At 43.9% G+C, this 17736-nt stretch overlaps 1 protein-coding gene across 1 annotated transcript in view; it reads left to right on the plus strand.

Annotated features, from left to right (window-relative positions):
* The window catches only part of WWP2 (WW domain containing E3 ubiquitin protein ligase 2), a 151986-nt gene that overhangs the window by 61364 nt on the left and 72886 nt on the right, over positions 1 to 17736 (plus strand). Inside the window, exon 6 of the mRNA XM_007940315.2 lies at positions 13260 to 13387. Coding sequence (XP_007938506.1) covers positions 13260 to 13387 — 128 coding nt within the window. The remainder of the gene's footprint in view (positions 1 to 13259; positions 13388 to 17736) is intronic.

The following is a 17736-nucleotide window of genomic DNA, read 5'->3' on the forward strand; positions in this document are numbered from 1 at the left end:
GTAAATCTTCACCCAAATCCTAATAAAAAAAAAAAAAAGAAGTTAAATTAAAAAGCTTCATTTAAAACTGAGTCATAAAATTTTGCTTTCTACTTAGGAAAGAATAATGAAGGTGGGGACTGGAGCATTTTCTTCTTCCATTTGTATTTTTTTGGGGGGTATGTGCAGGGGTCGTAGTTCTCTGCCAAACACTATGTCGAGGGCCATGTGTGCCTTATTCATCTTTGTATCCCTTAAGGATTCAGTAGAGTGCTTTCCTGCACGTAGCAGCAGCTCAGTCAATATTTGCTGAGTTGAAAGAGACTTGTGTTTCTGCTTCCCATTTGCTATAACTTCAGGGTAGGTCTTGCTACTGGTGCACATTCCTTGGTGCCCCAGCTTCTGAGATGGGGTGGTTCCTATGATCCCAGAGGCACAGGGCATGGGGAGACTTATCAGTACTGTCTTGTGCTTTCCAAGGCCTAGCCCAACCCAGGAGTTTGGTAGGTTCCTGCTCCCTATCTCAGTCCCTCCTGTTTCATCTGGTGTTTCTTCATGATTGGTACTTTCATATTGAAGCCTTTTCTGTGACTGTTCTTGTCAAATCCTTGCAACTTTTAAAGTTAACATTGGAATCAGATACATTGAAACATAAACACATCTTGTTTTGAAAAAGAATGTGTAAAACTGATGTCCTTAACCTCTATCAGAAAAGAATGTTACTTACCCTCTTGTCGTTTGTTGTTGTTATATGCCAGTTGAGTCCAGTCGGCCTTGACTCATAGCACCCCCTCCTTGGGTTTCCAAGGCAGTATCGCTACAGAAGTAGATTGTCCAAACTTTCTTCCGAGGAGTGGCTAGTGGGTTTGAACCACCAGCCTTCTGGTTAGCAGTCAAGTGCCTTAGGCACTATGCTACCAGAGCTCCCAAGAGAGGGCCCAGCTACCTGGTGGGGAGCGGCTGGTGGGATTGAACCGCCAGCCTTGGGTGTGGCAGCTGACTGCCCAAGGCCCTGAGGCCATCCCCTATTGTTGTTATGTGCCTTGAGTCAGCCCTGACTCATAGCGACCCCTCCTTGGGTTTCACTATGGAAGTAGGATTGCCCAACCTTCCTTCCGAGGAGTGGCTGGTGGGTTTGAACCGCCAGCTTTCTGGTTAGCAGTCAAGTTCTTTAGCCACTATGCTACCAGAGCTCCTGAGGCCATCCCCTAGCTACCCTTTAAGAACAGTAATATCTGACTTACATATAGTTGCTCAATTCCCAAGTGATTGTTGAATCTTAGAAATGAGTGTCTCAATAAAGGACATTCCAGACCCAAATTCATTGCCATTGCATCAATTCTGACTCATAGTGACCCTGCAAGACAGAGTAGAACTACCCCATATGGTTTCCAAGGTTGTAAATCTTTACAGGAGAAAACTGCCACATCTTTCTCACCCTGAGTGGGTGGTGGGTTCAAACTGCCGACTTTTCAGTTTGCAGTCAAGTGCTTTACCCACTGTGCCACCAGAGCTTCCTTATAAGGGACTTTAAACAACAAACACACTGCCACTGAATCAGTTCCAACCCATAGGGACCCTACAGATAGAGCAGAACCGCCTCCTGGGATTTCCAAGGCTATAAGTCTTTATGGAAGGTGAGTGCCTCATCTTTCTCCTGCACAGTGGCTGGTGATCTTGAACTGCCACCCTTTTAGTTCGCAGCCAAATGCTTTAACCACTACGCCACAAAAACGAGACAAAAACAGAAAACAAAAACCCAACCCACTGCCTTTGAGTTGATTCTGACTTACAGCAACTCCCAGTGCGTTTCCAACACTGTATATCTTTACAGAAGTAGATTGCCTTATTTTCCTCCCACGGAGCATCTGGTGGGTTTAACCACTGCCCTTCTGGTTAGTAGCTAAATGCCTTACCCACTATGCCACCTGAGCCCCCTTATAGGACAGTAAAAAACTAAAATCACTGAAATGCTGTCATTTTAAGATGGGCACTGGATTCCATAGAGTGATACCATAACCATATAAGGCCCTTTGACAGAGTGACACAGGGTGATCAGCAAGAATTTGGGTAGAAAATATTACCTAGCTATATATTTGAAAGTTGGTATCTCCTGTGGACATAATTACATTTACTTGTATTGAGAGGGTATATTACTTTTGTATTACCGCCTAGGATATTACCACACATTTCACAGCTTAAAATAACACCGTTTATTAGCTCATAGTGCTGTAGGTCAGAAGTTCAGCGTACCATGGCAGGATCCTCCGGATTGTCATAAAGCCAAAGTCAGGGTGTGCACAGAGCTTCGTTCTTATTTGGAGATAATACGAAATCGTTCCCTTCAAAGCTCACTCAGGTTGTTGGCCGAATTCTGTTCCTTGTGATTGTATGTCCTCATTTCCTTGCTGTCAAACAATCATGGGTCTCTCTCAGCTCCTTAAGGCTACCTGTATCCCTTCTCCCACGGCCGCCACCATTTCCAAGCCCACAGTGATGTTTCGAATCTTGCCTGTGCTTTGAATCTCCCTTGCACTTTGAATCTCTCTGACTTCCTCTTCTACCACTGGCAGAAGAAGGCACTCTGCTTTCCAGGGGATCATCTAAGTAGATCGGTTCACCTGGATAACTTCCTTTCTTAACGTCAATAAAACATAAGCATGGGAGTGGTATGATATTCACAGATTTTTGGAGTTTTGTGGGGCATGCTTGGGGGATCACTTTTTAGAAATTCTGCTTACACAGAGGTCATTTATCTTGATTACAATTTTTAATCACTTGCCTTGTCTTTACTTGTTGGAGTGTGCTAAACAGTATGTTGTTGTTGTTGCTATTTGCCATCGAGTCGACCACGACTCATAGCGACCCCTCCTTGGGTTTCCGAGGCAGTATCACTACGGAAGTAGGATTGCCCAACCTTCCTTCCGAGGAGTGGCTGGTGGGTTTGAACCGCCAGCCTTCTGGTTAGCAGTCAAGTGCCTTAGGCACTATGCTACCAGAGCTCCTGCTAAACAGTATAGGTAGGACAAAACCATGGCAAATAAAATTTGGTTATGTTTGGAGACTGTCTTGCCATTTTAGTATATGTGTGGACAGGAACTGAGTCTTATGCAGTGATTTTCTTTCCCCTCCCTCAGGCCCTGATACTAGAGAATGATGTCACGTGAAGTTTAGAACTAGCTTTTCTGGAAGATAGTACATCTGGCACTGCCAAATACCTAGTAGACCATGGAGTCCATTCTTTAACGGGATGGTGGGAAGGTGGGGGGTAAGTGAATTAGAGAGAATATACAGACTACTGGAGATTGCAAGCCCGAGAGTGCTTTTGAACTTGAAGCTTGCTTCTTTCAGTCATTCTTGAATGGCTCCTGTGGGTCAGGCACTATATTAAATGCTGGGTATACAACGGTAAACCCCATAGATGTGGTCCTTGCCCCCATGACCCTTATCAGGGATAGATGTGTACTACAAAACCAAGAGAACCAGACTCACTGCCATCGAGTTGATTTGACTCATAGCGACCCCTCCTTGGGTTTCAGAGGTGGTGTCTCTACGGAAGTAGATTGCCCTGTCTTCCTAAGGAGGAGTGGCTGGTGGGTTTGAACCACTGGCCTTCTGGTTAGCAGTCAAAAGCCTTAGGCACTACACCACCAGAGCTCCATAGGTACTGTAGACACACAGATACGCAATTACGAAGAGAAAATCCATAAAAAGGAAGATTAGGATGCTATGAGAGAGAATGGGGAGCTTCCTGTACCCTGTGAGATACAGGACATTTGGATCAAGATTTAGATTAGGAGCCAGCTGCATGAAGAGTCCCGGGAAGACTATTTCAGGCAAGAGGAGCACCAAACACTCTGAATTTGCCTCTGGAGGAGTTTAGGGGGCTATTTTGAGGAATGCCCATTGAACATGCTCTGTTTGGAGATTACCTTACTCCCACTACATTCCTGCCCTTGTGACTGATCATGTCAGAGCACTTAGAAATAATGCTCTAACATTGTAGTCCCCAGTGCCTTCAGGGGCCCATATAGTCCTTTGGGTCTAGGTGCTATAGAACAGAGAAGCTAAGCATTGGGTCATGTTCCAATCAAGGTGCGATACCAGTAGGCAGAAGCTGAGGACACTGTCTGACGCACCTGTACAAGTCCGCCTGCCTTTCAGGGTCAGGCCCATGGGGATCCTGCTGGATGGCAGTGCTAGATGGTAGTGGAAGGTGATGGCCCGTGATACTGGTCTCTTACTCTGTAAGAGCATCGCATAACCTAGAAATTCAGGGTCAGATGATCTCAGACCACATGACCAATTGTGTGCTGCTGTCGGTTTGAGGGAACTCAGGTCGTCCATTGTTGCATCAAACTGGTGGGAAACGAGACAGTGAACATTTCCCCCTTGAACTTTGGCTCTGTTTCAAGTTTGGTAGGTTGTTTGAGCATTCTTTTTCAGGTAAGCCAGACATCAAACCTGGAATTAGATTGGAGGAGACGCAATGTGTGATGAGTATTTCAGTTGAGTATAGGTGCCTCCATTGAGGGTATTGCTCTGTACTTCAGGTTGAACCAAAATAGTAAATCTATTTGTCTTTCTGTAATTTAGAATAAACTTGACAGTGGTTTTATTTTTTACCTTCTCTGTCATTTGAGGATGACAGCTTAGAGGTAGGGCGTGGAACAGAGCCATAAATTATCCTTGGGATGGCTAGGATGGTCCCATTTTAACTCTCATTTTGCCTTTCCCTTTTCTTGTTATGCTTAGTCCCCCCCCCATTTTTGTTTTCCTTTCTAACCTGCATTTGAGTGAGGAGGAAGAATTGAGGAGGTATTGATGGCATTAGGCTCCTCGTTGATGGTTTTCTGAATGGTGGAAACAATTCTTTTCCTATCCTTGCTGCTTTTTTTTTTTTTTTTTCCTATGGCCCTATTTTAAGTGCCTGCGTCTTGCTGGAAACTAGCCTGGCCCCACTCAGTTTTGTTTCCATGCTGCTATTAAAAGACAATGCCCAGTTAAGAGTGCTGGGAGTGAGGGTGAGGTGGCGGGGTTGAGAAGAGGCCCTCTTGGTTTGCTAGCCTGGGCAAATGTCGGTCCTGAAGTAGGATCTGAGAAGACTTCTACATTTCTTAGACAATTTTAGCCCTTGTCCTTGTTTTATTTAAAATGGAAGGAAGTCAGCGATCAGTTGCTGTGCCCTGAGTCTTCTCTTCTGCTGAGTTTGAGTAATAACAGGCCTGAGTCTGAAGTCAGACGAACCTCCCTTTCATATTCTGGGCCTCTTTTACCAAGATAAGAAAAGATACTTGACTCCTGGTATCCAGCCAGCCACAGATTCTTGACATTTGGGAGAGATGTATCCCTAGGCTTTGAAGAACCTGCACATTTGCAGCAGAAATGTTTGCAAGGTCCTGAAAGACTCCTGAATCACATTCCCCTCTAGGTTCTTGGTTTTTGCTTCATTGTGAGCCTATCCTTATACTGCAAGCCTACTGCCTTTTACAACATTAGCTCAGTTTTATTTTTTCTCACTTGAGCTGTTTTTGCAGTGAATGGAACACGTAATTTTTTTTCCATTAAGTTAGGTTATTGAGGTATCATTTATATGTGGTAAAATTCACTTCTGTGGTGTCCAGTTCTAGGAGTTTTGCCAAATGCATACAGCTGGGTAACCACTGCCACAATCAAGGTAAAGAAGTTTCATCACCCCTTTGTACTCAAGCCCTCCTCCCACCGCCAACCACTGTTAAATACTGATCTGTTTTCTTTCCCTATGATTTTGCCTGAATGACATACAAATGGGATGATACAACATGTAGGTCTTTGAATCTGACTTCATTCACTTGTTTTGTTGTTGTTGTTGTTATGTGCCATCGAGTCTTCTGCGACTCATAGCGACCTTATGTACAACAGAACAAAACACTGCTTGGTCCTGTGCTAGCCTCAGGATCCCTACTATACCTGAGCCCATCACTGCAGCCACTGTGTCAATTCATCTCATTGAGTGTCTTCCCCTCTTTCATTGAACCTCTGCTTTACCAAGCTTGACATCCTTCTCCAGAGAATGGTCCATTCTGACACCATGACCAAAGTAGGTGAGGTGAAGTCTGGCCATTCTCGCTTCTGAGGGGCATTCCAGCTGCACTTCTTCCAGGACGGATTTGTTAGTTTCTTTAGCAGTCCATGGTACTTTCAGCATTCTTTGTCAACATCACAACTCAACAGCGTCAACTCTTCTTCAGTCTTCCTTATTCATTGTCCAGCTCTCACATGCATATGAGGTGATTGAAGATACCATGACTTGGCTTAGGCACATCTTAGTCTTCAAGGAGATATCTTTACTCTTCAGCACTTGAAAGAGGTCTTCTATGACAGATTTGCCCAATACATCTTTTGCTGTCTTGACTGCTGCTTCCATTGACATTGATTATAGAACCAAGTAAAATGAAGTCTATGACAACTGCAATCTTTTCTCCATTGATCGTGATGCTGCTTATTGGACCAGTTGTGAGGATTTTTGTTTTCTTTATATTGAGGTGTAATTTATACTGCAGACTGTAGTCTTTAATCTTTGTCAGTAAGTGCTCCAAGTCTTCCTCACTTTGGGCAAGCAAAGTTGTGTCGTCTGCATATCTCAGGTTGTTAATGAGCTTTCATCCAATCCTAATGCCATGTTCTTCTTCATATAGTGCAACTTCTCAGATTATTTGCTTAGCATACAGACTGAATAAGTATGGTGAAAGGATACAACCCTGATACACTCCCTTTCTGATTTTAAACCATGCAGTATCCTCTTGTCCTATTTGAATGATTCTAGTTGGTTCTATTTGGTCTATATACAGGTTCCTCATGAGCACAATTAAGTGTTCTGGAATCCCCATTCATTCACTTAGCCCAGTGCATTTATGATTCATTTCTATTCTTGTGTGTATCAATCTTTCATTCTTTTATTTGCTGAGCATTATTATTTCACTGATGAAATGCAATGGTATGTTTGTCCATTCACCAGTTAAAGGACATTGGGGTTGTTTACAAGTTTGACAATTATGGATAAAGTTGTCATAAACATTTGGATCCAGATTTTATGCATAAACCTATGCTTTCATTTCTCTTGGGTAGATATCTAGGAGTGGGATGGCTGGTTTGTATGCTAAGTGCAAGTTTAACTTCCTAAGAAACTGCCCAACTGTTTCCAAAGTGACTGTGGCATTTTCCATTTCCTCCAGCGAAGTATGAGAGCTCCAGTTGCTTCCAGCCTGCCCCAATGCTCCTGTTCAGTTTTGTTTTCTTTTCTTTTAACTTTGCTCATTCTAGTAGGTGTACAATGGTATCTAATTGTGGTTTTAATTTACGTTTTTCTAATGACTAATGGTGTTAACCATCTCTTCATGTGCTTATATGTCATCCATAGATCTTCAGTGAAGTATCTGTTTAAATCTTTTGACTGTTTTTTTACATTGGGTTATAGTCGTTTTCTTACTATTAAACTTGAGAGTTCTAGAGGATACAAGTCCTTTACCAGATATATTTCTCCCCTCAATCTGTGGATTGTCTTTTTATTTATTTTGGTTTCTTTGAAAGAACAGGAAATTTACATTTTTTGTCTAAGACTGCACTTAAATCAATTTCCACATAGCCTAATTATTTTTTTTTTTTTAAGTTTTTATTGTGATTTGGGTGAAAGTTTACAGAGCAAGTTCATTTTCCATACGGCAGTTCATACACATTTTGTCTCATGACATTGACTGCAACTTCCCCCAGTGCAACAGCTCTCTTCCCACTTCCTCCCCACAGTTCCCTCTTCCCTGTGGCCTTCCCTCCCCTGCACTCCTGCCCCCAAGCTGTCTCCCTCTGCATACAAAGCCCTTCTAGTCTCCCATGATTGATCTCTCCAAGGAGTGTATCTACCTGATAGAAACATTTAACGCATACGTCTGTCTTTTATTTGGCTGGAAGCCACAGGAGTGCGTTCATTTCCAGACCTGAAGGGCAACTAGGGGCCATGGTCTCAGGGATTTCACCAGGTCCTATCAGACCAGCAAACCTGGTCTTTTTTTTTGTAAATAATTTTGAGTTTTGTTCCACATTGTTCTCCCTGTCTATCCAGGATCTCCTACACAGATCCCCCTCTGAGTGGTTGACAGTGGTAGTTGGGCACCATCTAGTTCTTCTGTTCTCATGGTCATGTAGGTCATGAGGATCCTGTGGTGTACCAGGCCCTTGGACTAATTGTTTCCTTGTTTTTTTGGTTTTCTTCATTCTTGTTTTCTCTGGACGAGGAGGGAACCATTGTAGCATCTAGATGGCTGCCTGCAAGCTTTTAAGATGCCAGTCAATACTCATCAACGTAGGATGTGGAACAATGGTTTTGTGTAATATGTTATGCCAGTTGAGCTTGATGTCCCTGAGACCATGCATATAACCTAATTTTTAATACCACTTTATAATTTAGCAAAAAAATTCATCTTCTGTTTGGACAGCCATCACTTTTTTGATTCTGCAGTTTTTTTTTTAAAGTCCATTTACATAAGCAATGCCAGGGTTGGCTTCCTTTATTTAAAACAACAACAAAAAAAGTTGTGTTTTATTTTCAATTACTCCACATAAACTGTTGTGTGTGTGACAGTCATCTACAGAGCTGCACTAGGGTGGCAATGCCAAGTAGTCAACCAGGTCCACTCAGTGTCCAAGGTACCACTACACACGGCATTGAAGAGTGGAATGCAAATTTGTGTCTGAACAAAATCTCAAATCACTGTGTTTCCACTGAAATGTAAGCTCCTTGAGGTCAGGCACTTTTTCTGTTACGCTGCCAGTTCTAGAACAGGCTATCACTTAGAAAATAATTGCTGACAAAAATTTGTGATTTGCCTTCATGAAGGGTGAGGCATGCAAGTTCTGGTTCTCAGGGTATAGCTGAGAATGTCAAAGACTTGAATGCCAAGGGACAGCCAGGAGTCCTCCCCCGGGGACCTGATCTCCATCGGAACCGCTTTCAGGAACTTGGAGAGAAATTGCAGGTCCCTGTCCCTGTTTGGCTTTCCTGAGGGAGGCCTCTGTCTCTGAGGAAGTCATTTAGGTAAGGAGGACACACCAGCATTCTCCAAGACACGTGCTGTGAGTTGACTTTCTGTAACTAGATGCCTTGAAACCATTGTTGGAGTTTGGTCTCACTGCCATTGCTGTTCAGCCCTCTTCTGCCTGCTCCAGAGGCTGCATAGCTACCCCCACCCCCTAAACGGTGGCAAGCTTAGGCCAAGGTTGAAGTCATTGGCAGAGCAGAAGCCAGGCTGTTTGTGGTGAAGCCCAGCTCATCTCCACCCCATCGCCTAGCATTTGCCCTGATACTATTTTGGCCTGTGGTGTGTGGTTTCAGCATGTGGGTTAGCTTCTAATCATGACACAATCCCATCTTTTAAAGGATGAGTGAGTTCTCCAAGAGAGGGAACTGCTGAAGAGGTTTTCCTCAAATGTGGAGGTATTCTCTTCCTTCTGAGTGTCTTATTTTAAAGGTGGTAACTGGAGTACAACACTGGAAACTCTAGATTTAGGGCAAGGGAAGAATCTGGGGAAAGGGTGTGTGTGTGTGTGTAGGGGGTGGTGAGAGTGGCATTTGTCCACAGGCAGGGAGGCAGCAATTCACACAAAGTGGTCCCAGCTGCCCTTGGTTTACAGCTAATCCCGGCTCTGCTCCAGCCTGTCATTCAGGGTAAGCTGCTATCATTAGTGGTTAAACAGTTCTGAAAGTATCCTCTCTCAACTCGGACCGCATGCCCTTTCGGGGAAGGGAGGGAGGAGCCAGGGAACCAGAAGAGTAATGGGACCCACCCTGTTGTCATGCCCGGCTGCTCTGCAGAGGGACGAGGAGCCCGGGTGACTGGAAGTAATCATGGACTTGTCAGAGCCCATGCGTGTGACAGGATTGAGGCTGCATTTTCTGTGTTGCCGGCGTGGCCAGCTGCTCCTGCAGGATGCAGCCCTCTGCTATGGGCTGTGAGCACCAAGTCAGAGCACCTCTTTTTGTCCTTTTAAGGGGATTCGTGGCCGAAATAACCCTTCTGTTAACCACTTTTCTCTCTCTCCGACTCTCTGCCCTCAGCACGTATACACACATTCACTGGTCACTAAAGACCGTCTTTCCCTGTGGAACTGGTGTGTGCTCATTCTGCTTCCGATGAGGAGCTGTGGTAAAGTGCTTAGTACTAACATTTCTTCTCACCAAGTGGGGACGCCGAAATATTTTTCTTTGACTGAGGAGTGGCTGACAGTGTTGATTTATGAAATTAGCTAAGGGAAAAATAAGATGGAAAAAGAGAGTCCAGGTTAAAGCTTTATTTCCATAGTTCATTTGGACCCTCTCTCCATTTTGAGCTGCCACGCAGTCTGTAAGCATGAAGGGCTTCAGGGTTCTCCAAGCCTTCTTCTTTTTCTTTCTTTTTTTTTTAGTTTTGGCTCAAGAAACACCAATCTTTTTTTTTTTTTTTACTTGTTTGTATATGTGTGTGTGATCCTCCCCTAATTTAAAAGTATACAGGCACAGTGAAGAAAGCTAGAAAAGCACAGAAGTAAGAGTTAAAAGCTTCCATATTCTCATTATCCAAAGATAATCCCTGGCAACATTTTTGTTTATGCCCATCTTGTCAGAAAAATCTGTTCTTGCACTAGAGAGAGAAGGTGGTGAGGGCTGTTCATATTCACTTGGCATCTCCTTATTTCTTGCACTGCAGGCTTGTCCCAACAGTTGGGACCAGAGTGTCACCAGCAGGGATGCTCTGGTGAATGTAGAGCCTCCTAGTGGGGGCACTTTGTATTACAGGTCATAATTAATGCCGCCATTGGCCAAGTGACCAGTGAAAGAACAGCCTGGAAGTAACTCAGTCTAGGCTTCCCACCCCTACGCCCAGCCAGAGAACATGGACTTTTGAAGTCGGATTGCCTGGATTTGAATCTCTGCACCGTCACGTACTTTCTATAGGACTTCTCTGTGTCTGTTGTCTTATCTGTAAAATGGGTATGATAATAGTAAGCTAAGGAGCCTTGGTGGAAGGAAGGTTGGGCAATCTACTTCCATAGTGATACTGCCTCCGAAACCCAAGGAGGGGTCGCTATGAGTTGGGGCCAACTTCACGGCACATAACAACAACAATGACAAGGAGCCTTGGTGGTGCAACGGTTAGGTGCTCAGCTGCTAACCAAAAGGTCAGTGCTTTGAACCCACCCAGAAGTTTCACAGGAGAAAAGACCTAGCATCCTGTTCCTGTAAAGCTTACAGCCTAGAAAACCCTGTGGGGCAGATCGGCTGTGTCCACGGGGATGAGTTGGAATTGACTCAATGGCACCCACTGACAACAATGGTAAGCTACCTCTGTTGTTGTTATTGTTATGTACCGTCGAGTCGGCCCCGACTCATAGCGACCCCTCCTTGGGTTTCCGAGGCAGTATCACTACGGAAGTAGGATTGCCCAACCTTCCTTCCGAGGAGTGGCTGGTGGGTTTGAACCTCCAGCCGTCTGGTTAGCAGGCAAGTGTCTTAGCCACTATGCTACCAGAGCTCCCAAGCTACCTCTAGGGTTGCCATATTCAGTGAGATAGTATATGCAAGATGCAGACCACAGTGCCCCTAGTGGGGCACATGATATTACAGCTCGATGAAAACTATATGCTTCCATGTTGTTAGATGCCATTGGGTCAGGTTTTGCTTAGTGACCCCATGTGACAGAGTAGAACCGCTTTATAGGGTTTTCTTGGAAGTAGCAATCGGGAAATCAGATGTCATATTACATTGGGCAAATGTGCTACAAAAGACCTCTTTAAAAGTGTTAAGAAGCAAAAATGTCACTTTGAAGACTAGGGTGCGCCTCACCCGAGCCATATGCATGTGAAAGCTGGACAGTGAATAAGGAAGACCAAAAAAGAGTTGATGCTTTTAAATTGTGGTGTTGGCGAAGAATCCTGAAAATACCATAGACTGCCAGAAGAACAAACAAATCTGTCCTGGAAGAAATGCAGCCAGAGTGTTCCTTGGAAGTGAGAATGGCCAGACTTCGTCTCACCTACTTTGGTCATGTTGTCAGAAGGGACCACTCCCTGGAGAAGGACGTCACGCTCGGTAGAGTAGAAGGTCAATGACAGAGGGGAAGGCTTTCAACAAGCTGGATTGATGCAGGGCTGTAAAGATGGGCTCAGGTATAGCAGGGATTGTGACGCTGGCACAGGACCAGGCACTGTTTCATGCTGTCGTGCATGGAGTTGCTATCAGTTGGAGCCAACTCGACGGCACTAACAACAATCTTTATGGAAGCAGACTGTCGGGTCTTTTCCCCACAGAGCTCCTGGCTGGGTTTGAACCACCAACCATATGATTAGCAGTCTAGTGCTTAACTGTTGTACCAACAGGGCTCTTGTATACTTACATGGTCAGTATTATTACTTAAATTGTAGATGTTACTCTTCTTGCCCTGTCTCACATGGCATGAATTGTTCTCTGGGCCTCTGTTTCTTTGCCTGGAGAGAGGTGCTGTTATTTTCACTGGCTAATATTTAAACCTTCTCACTATTGAAAAGTAGCAAGAAGTAAGTAGCAGAGTAATCTCCTTTGGGAAACAGCTGACCTGAAGAGCAGAGAGCTTCGGTATCTTTCCTGAGTGAACAGAGCTCCGCAAGGCTCTTGCTTACACCCACTCCCTGCTGCCTCGTGTTCTCCCACAAGGTCCCACTGTGCTCTTTGTACGGTCAATCCTGTTCTACCTGTTCCTCACTTACTTGGATGGACTGTTAAGTCTGCTTTAGTCATCCTTTCTGGATAAAACATATACATTGATTTAAGTTTTTCAATACCTTTGACTTCTCTTCCTAAGGGAAGCATCTTTCTAGCTGTAGAGAAAATTGATTTGGATAGGTTTTGGGCTCTTTTTGCCCAGTGGGAGAAATATTTCATCTGTAACCTGTCCAGTGATTCTTGTTTATTTCTAACATTTTAGCCCAATAAAAATAATGTGATGGACACAGAATATTTTGCCAGTTATTTCAGATGTGGGAGCAGTTCACTCTGGATTTGTTTACTTCAAGTGGAAAAATTTACAAAAAGTTGCCTTCTGTACTTTTACCGAGAAGGAAGCGTACCTGAGTCTCTCTGTTTGGAGCCAGCTTCTGTTGAATCAAAGACTAGTGGGGCTATTAATAGGCCTTGTTTCCAATAAATACTGTGCAAGGGAATACAGTGACTTAGGTGGGATACACTTCTTTCTTTTTCCCAGTGACTTATCTGTCTCCTCTATACTTTGAACCCCTAGGACGCACAGACATTCAGGTGGTTCAGCCAGAACAAGCACAGGATCTAGCGAGCAGAGCCCCGGTGCTAGGAACCGACACCGCCAGCCCATCAAGAACCCAGGCCACAGTGGCTTGCCCAATGGCACAGGTGAGTGATGATAGCACACAGCGCCAGCCTGGACGATAGCAGTGGCCTTGAACCTGTTCTAACGTGGAGCTGGGACTCTGTCTCCAGTAAAGGAACATGAGCCTGACTGTGTCAGAGGACAGTGTAGGTGAGAGAAGACCCCAATATTAAAATGAGCTTGAATCTAACAGTTCTCCAGTTGACTCATACTTAAGGAAAAGAGGACCATATTGTTGCTGAGAACTGGGTTGAAGAAAATGGTGGTGCTATTGAGTGGGTTGGGATGCTGACCACCAGACTATCATTGGTGGATGTGCTGTGGCCATTTTAGTGAGGGCCCCACTTGAGAGTAGACAGTTACCTGCCACGTACACATCAGACCTCTTTGCACATGGCCCTGCTTGCCTCTAAGTAGGCAGGGAAAGACTTATTTCAGCACAAGTCAATTTTTGCCATGCTTTCCCTCTGTCTCACCAGAATAGTATTGAATAAGAAAGAAAAAATTGTTTTTCTAAACTTTTTGAAGATTGTCAAATCTTTAGTGAGTACTGCTCATTCGGTGAGGAGCTCTGATGTGGTAGTCGTTAAGGCATTTGGTCAGTGGTTTGAACCCACCAGCTGCTCTGCAGAGGAAAGATGGGGCAGTCTGCTTCCATAAAGATTTGGAGTCTTGGAGACCCAGTGGGGGTCGCTCTGGGTCAGAATCAAATCCTTGGCAGTGAGTTTAGATTTTTGGTTTGGTCATTTGGTAATTTGTCTTTATTTGGGGCAGCTGGGAAGGGATGGGACTGTTTCAATGAGCTGCAGGTGGGCGGCACAGGTGTTTAAAGGCAGGTGACATTGAAGTCGTTTTGTGCATGCTTGTTAGCATAGGTTCAGCGTGAGGGTTAGAAATCTGGAGCGGCAGAGCTTCACGTAAGAGTTAGGGCGCTGCCACCGACCTTTCTGTGGCAGACCTACGAGTAGAAGAAGTGTCTTTGAGTTGCTCTGTAAACACTTTTGGTTCTTCAGTAGCATTGTATGGAGGCTTCAGAGTGCCTCTGATAGGTTCTTTTCAGGCCACTGCTGGATTGTGCCATTGTCCAGGGTAGATTGCAGGGCTCCCGTGAGGCTCCCTGTGAGGGCCACAGCCTTTCCCCCTGGAGTGAGGGATCTGCCTGAGGAATTGAGTCAACTAGTCAGCCCTGAGCCTTGAGGCTGAGGCGGGGCTGGAGATGAGGAGTAGCAGCAGCTGCCGTCTCAGCACCCCTGGAGCTCCTGTGCCAACCATACAATTTATGTGCCGGTGCAGAGAGCAATAGCTCAGCGTGGGCTTCCCGTCTGTGTGACAGAGGCAGTACAGTGGCGGCCGTGGAGAGTGTTACAGGGAAGCGTGTGCAGGTCTGTGAGCACCGGTAAACAAACTTCTCTGAGTAAAATAAGTCTTTGTGGAAAAAGGCCAATTTACAAACGGGAAAGGGAAAACTAGTTTTTTAGAACCAGTTGTTTGCCAGATGCCGTGGCTGAGCTACCACCCACTTTATTCTTTCTTAAGCCAACGTTATTGTGGTACTGAGTTCTCTTGGCCACCTTGGCTTTTCTCATAAAACTATAGGTAAATGGACTTTACCTGGTGGTGGTCCTTGAGTCACTCTTCTTAGACATTTAAACAGATCTGTGTTTCCTGTACATTTAATTTTAGGTACCTTTGTATATTGTGGTTTATCTCCAGGAACATTATGTTCCAGCTAACAGGGCAGGTGCCAGCCATGTCTTCAGAAGCCAAGTGTCTCTAACCCCAGACTGCCTTGGAATGTTTTATGGTGGTGTATCTGGATGCCTAAACTATTCCTAAAACCTGTCTGTGAAGGGCAGCAGTTGTATTTTAGGACTTTTTCCCTGTTAATATGCGAATGCCTCGGTCGGCAGCTCTCCCCTGTCTGCTCTGATGGCAGTTCACCTTCGCCTCGCAGACAGCCTGGACTTCATAGCCTCTGTCATGTCTGTGCAAAAGGATCAGAAAGACCCTGTCTTTACTTTAGGGAACAGGCAGAAGCGTAGGACTCGAGGGGCAGCCGAGGGTGTGGATGAGGATATCTTCATCCTTCAGTGTGCTGCTCTTAGAACTGTGAGGACACATGCCAAGGTGGTGGTGGTGGTGGTGATCCCTGCCTCCAGGAAATGTTTTCACAGACCTACAAGATTTATTTAGCAAGCCTTTTTGGCTGTGCTCTGCAGTTAAGCATGAAAAAGACATTTAGGTAAAAATGGAGCCGCGTTCCAGGTGGTTTTTGCATGTTGTCACAAACATAAAGTATCCATTTTTATAAAATGAAAGTGAATGGCAGCCAGTCTGTATAAATGCAACATTCCTAAGTTTTAGAAGTGGCAGGACAAAGCTTCAGACTTATAGCATAGCACTTCATAATGACTTGTGTGGCATGATTTACTTTCTAATTTTTTTTTTTGTTGTTGAAAATGTTACCCCCAAAATTGCATCTCTAACTCTTCTCTTAAATATGGTTTCCATACACATAAGTACCGAGTCCTACCGGCTGTACTCACACCCTGACTGCACACATAGCTGTCGTGGACTCCGTCCAAGTGGCTTTCTGGGCCTTAGTTTTTTCACTTTTAAAATCAAGACAGCAGTATATATCTCATAGGGTTATTATAAGGTTTAATTATATAAAATTTGTAGAATGCTTGGCATAGTGCCTGGCACATAGTGATTAAATTAAAAAAATAATTTTCATAGTATTTTTATGAATAATTCCATACAGTCATAATTATGCAGTATGTATATATATTCTTTTTCTCACTTTGTTATTTCTTATACACACTTCCATGTATTTAAATGGTCTTCATGTTTACCTTTTTTAGTGGCCTCATACTCTTACTGTTAATATGCTGTAATTCTTTAACCATTCCTAATCATTTCCCTATTATGAAAAAAAAGTCCTACTGTAAGCACCTTTGCATATCACTTTGTTTCTTCTTAGAATGAAATTTTTGAGCTAAAGAATGGGATTAGTTTAAAGAAGAGATTTTGTGTATTTTACCAGATTGCCTTCCTGAAGGATTGAAGCCATCAGGTATCCGAAAGCAGTGCATGCTTTTCCTAACTGGGCGCCTCAGGTCCATTCGCCCCTGCAGCTTTCTATCTCAGTTTTGCTCCTGGGTATTAGGTGTCGTCTCGGACTTTTAACGTCTCTGCGTTTCTTCAGTTACCAGTTACTCAGCTGTTCTTTTTCCTGTGTGACTTTTCTTTGTAGTGTTTGATTGTTTGTCCTTTGGGGCTTTAGAAGTTTTTATTTTATAGATTTGTATAAGCTCTTCCTGTATTTTAGATAAAAATTTTATTTATTTATGATTCTAAGTTTTCTAGAATCATTGTTTGGTAATTGTGTCTGATCTTTTTTTTTTTTTTCTTCTTTTTAATGTCTGAATTTTCATGTTTTACCTTGTGAAAAGATTGTGTTTTTCTATGGATGGCATACTTTATTCTCTTGCTTTTTTCCCATAATAGGATTCAAGGAAAACAAAACAAAACATTTTGCTGGAATCTTTCTCTCTCCCCGCCCCCACGCATACACATACATACACACAATGAGGGCTAGATCTAAATTAGTTTTTCTCAATATTGGGATCCTGTTCTCTCAGAAACATTAATTTCTTTCTTTACTGTGGTTTTACTTAGTATATATCACATATATAGCCTCTTCTTCTATGTAAGGAGAATTTATTTCTGAACTCTACACTCATTCTTATTTGTTTCCTTTTTGGAGCCAATCTGTGATTTTGATTATTGATGTGTTATAGTGTATCTAAGAAACTGTGGTGACGTAGTGCCTAAGGCACTTGACTGCTAACCAGAAGGCTGGTGGTTCAAACCCACCAGCCGCTCCTCCAAAGGAAGGTTGAGCAATCTACTTCCATAGAGATACCTCAGAAACCCAAGGAGGGGTCGCTATGAGTCAGATACGACTGACGGCAGTGAGTTTGGTTTGGTTTTTATAGTGTATCTAAGGAGCTCCGGTGGTATAGGGCCGAAGACATTTGGCTGTTACCAGAAGGTTGTCGGTTCAGACCCACCAGCTGCTCCACAGAAGGAAGATGAGGCAATCTGCTTCATAAAGATTTACTGCTTTGGAAAGCCAAAGGGGTCACTGTGAGTTGGAATCGACTCGATGCGGTTGGCTTGGGTTATAGGATACGTCTAGAAGGGCTTGCCCTGTCCTGCCTTAGTACTTTTTCTCCATAATAGTTTTTTAGTAGTTCGTAAATTTTCCAAATGAATTTAAACTTGAATTTTTAGAAGTGTGGGGGTTGTGTTCATCTGTATATTGGTGGGTGAGAAAATTTAACCTTCCCGTCTGGTAGCCTTGTTC

Source organism: Orycteropus afer, unplaced genomic scaffold (assembly GCF_000298275.1).
Source record: "Orycteropus afer afer isolate SDZICR_OR568_19922 unplaced genomic scaffold, OryAfe1.0 scaffold00067, whole genome shotgun sequence".
In the NCBI taxonomy this organism is placed as follows: Eukaryota; Metazoa; Chordata; class Mammalia; order Tubulidentata; family Orycteropodidae; genus Orycteropus; species Orycteropus afer.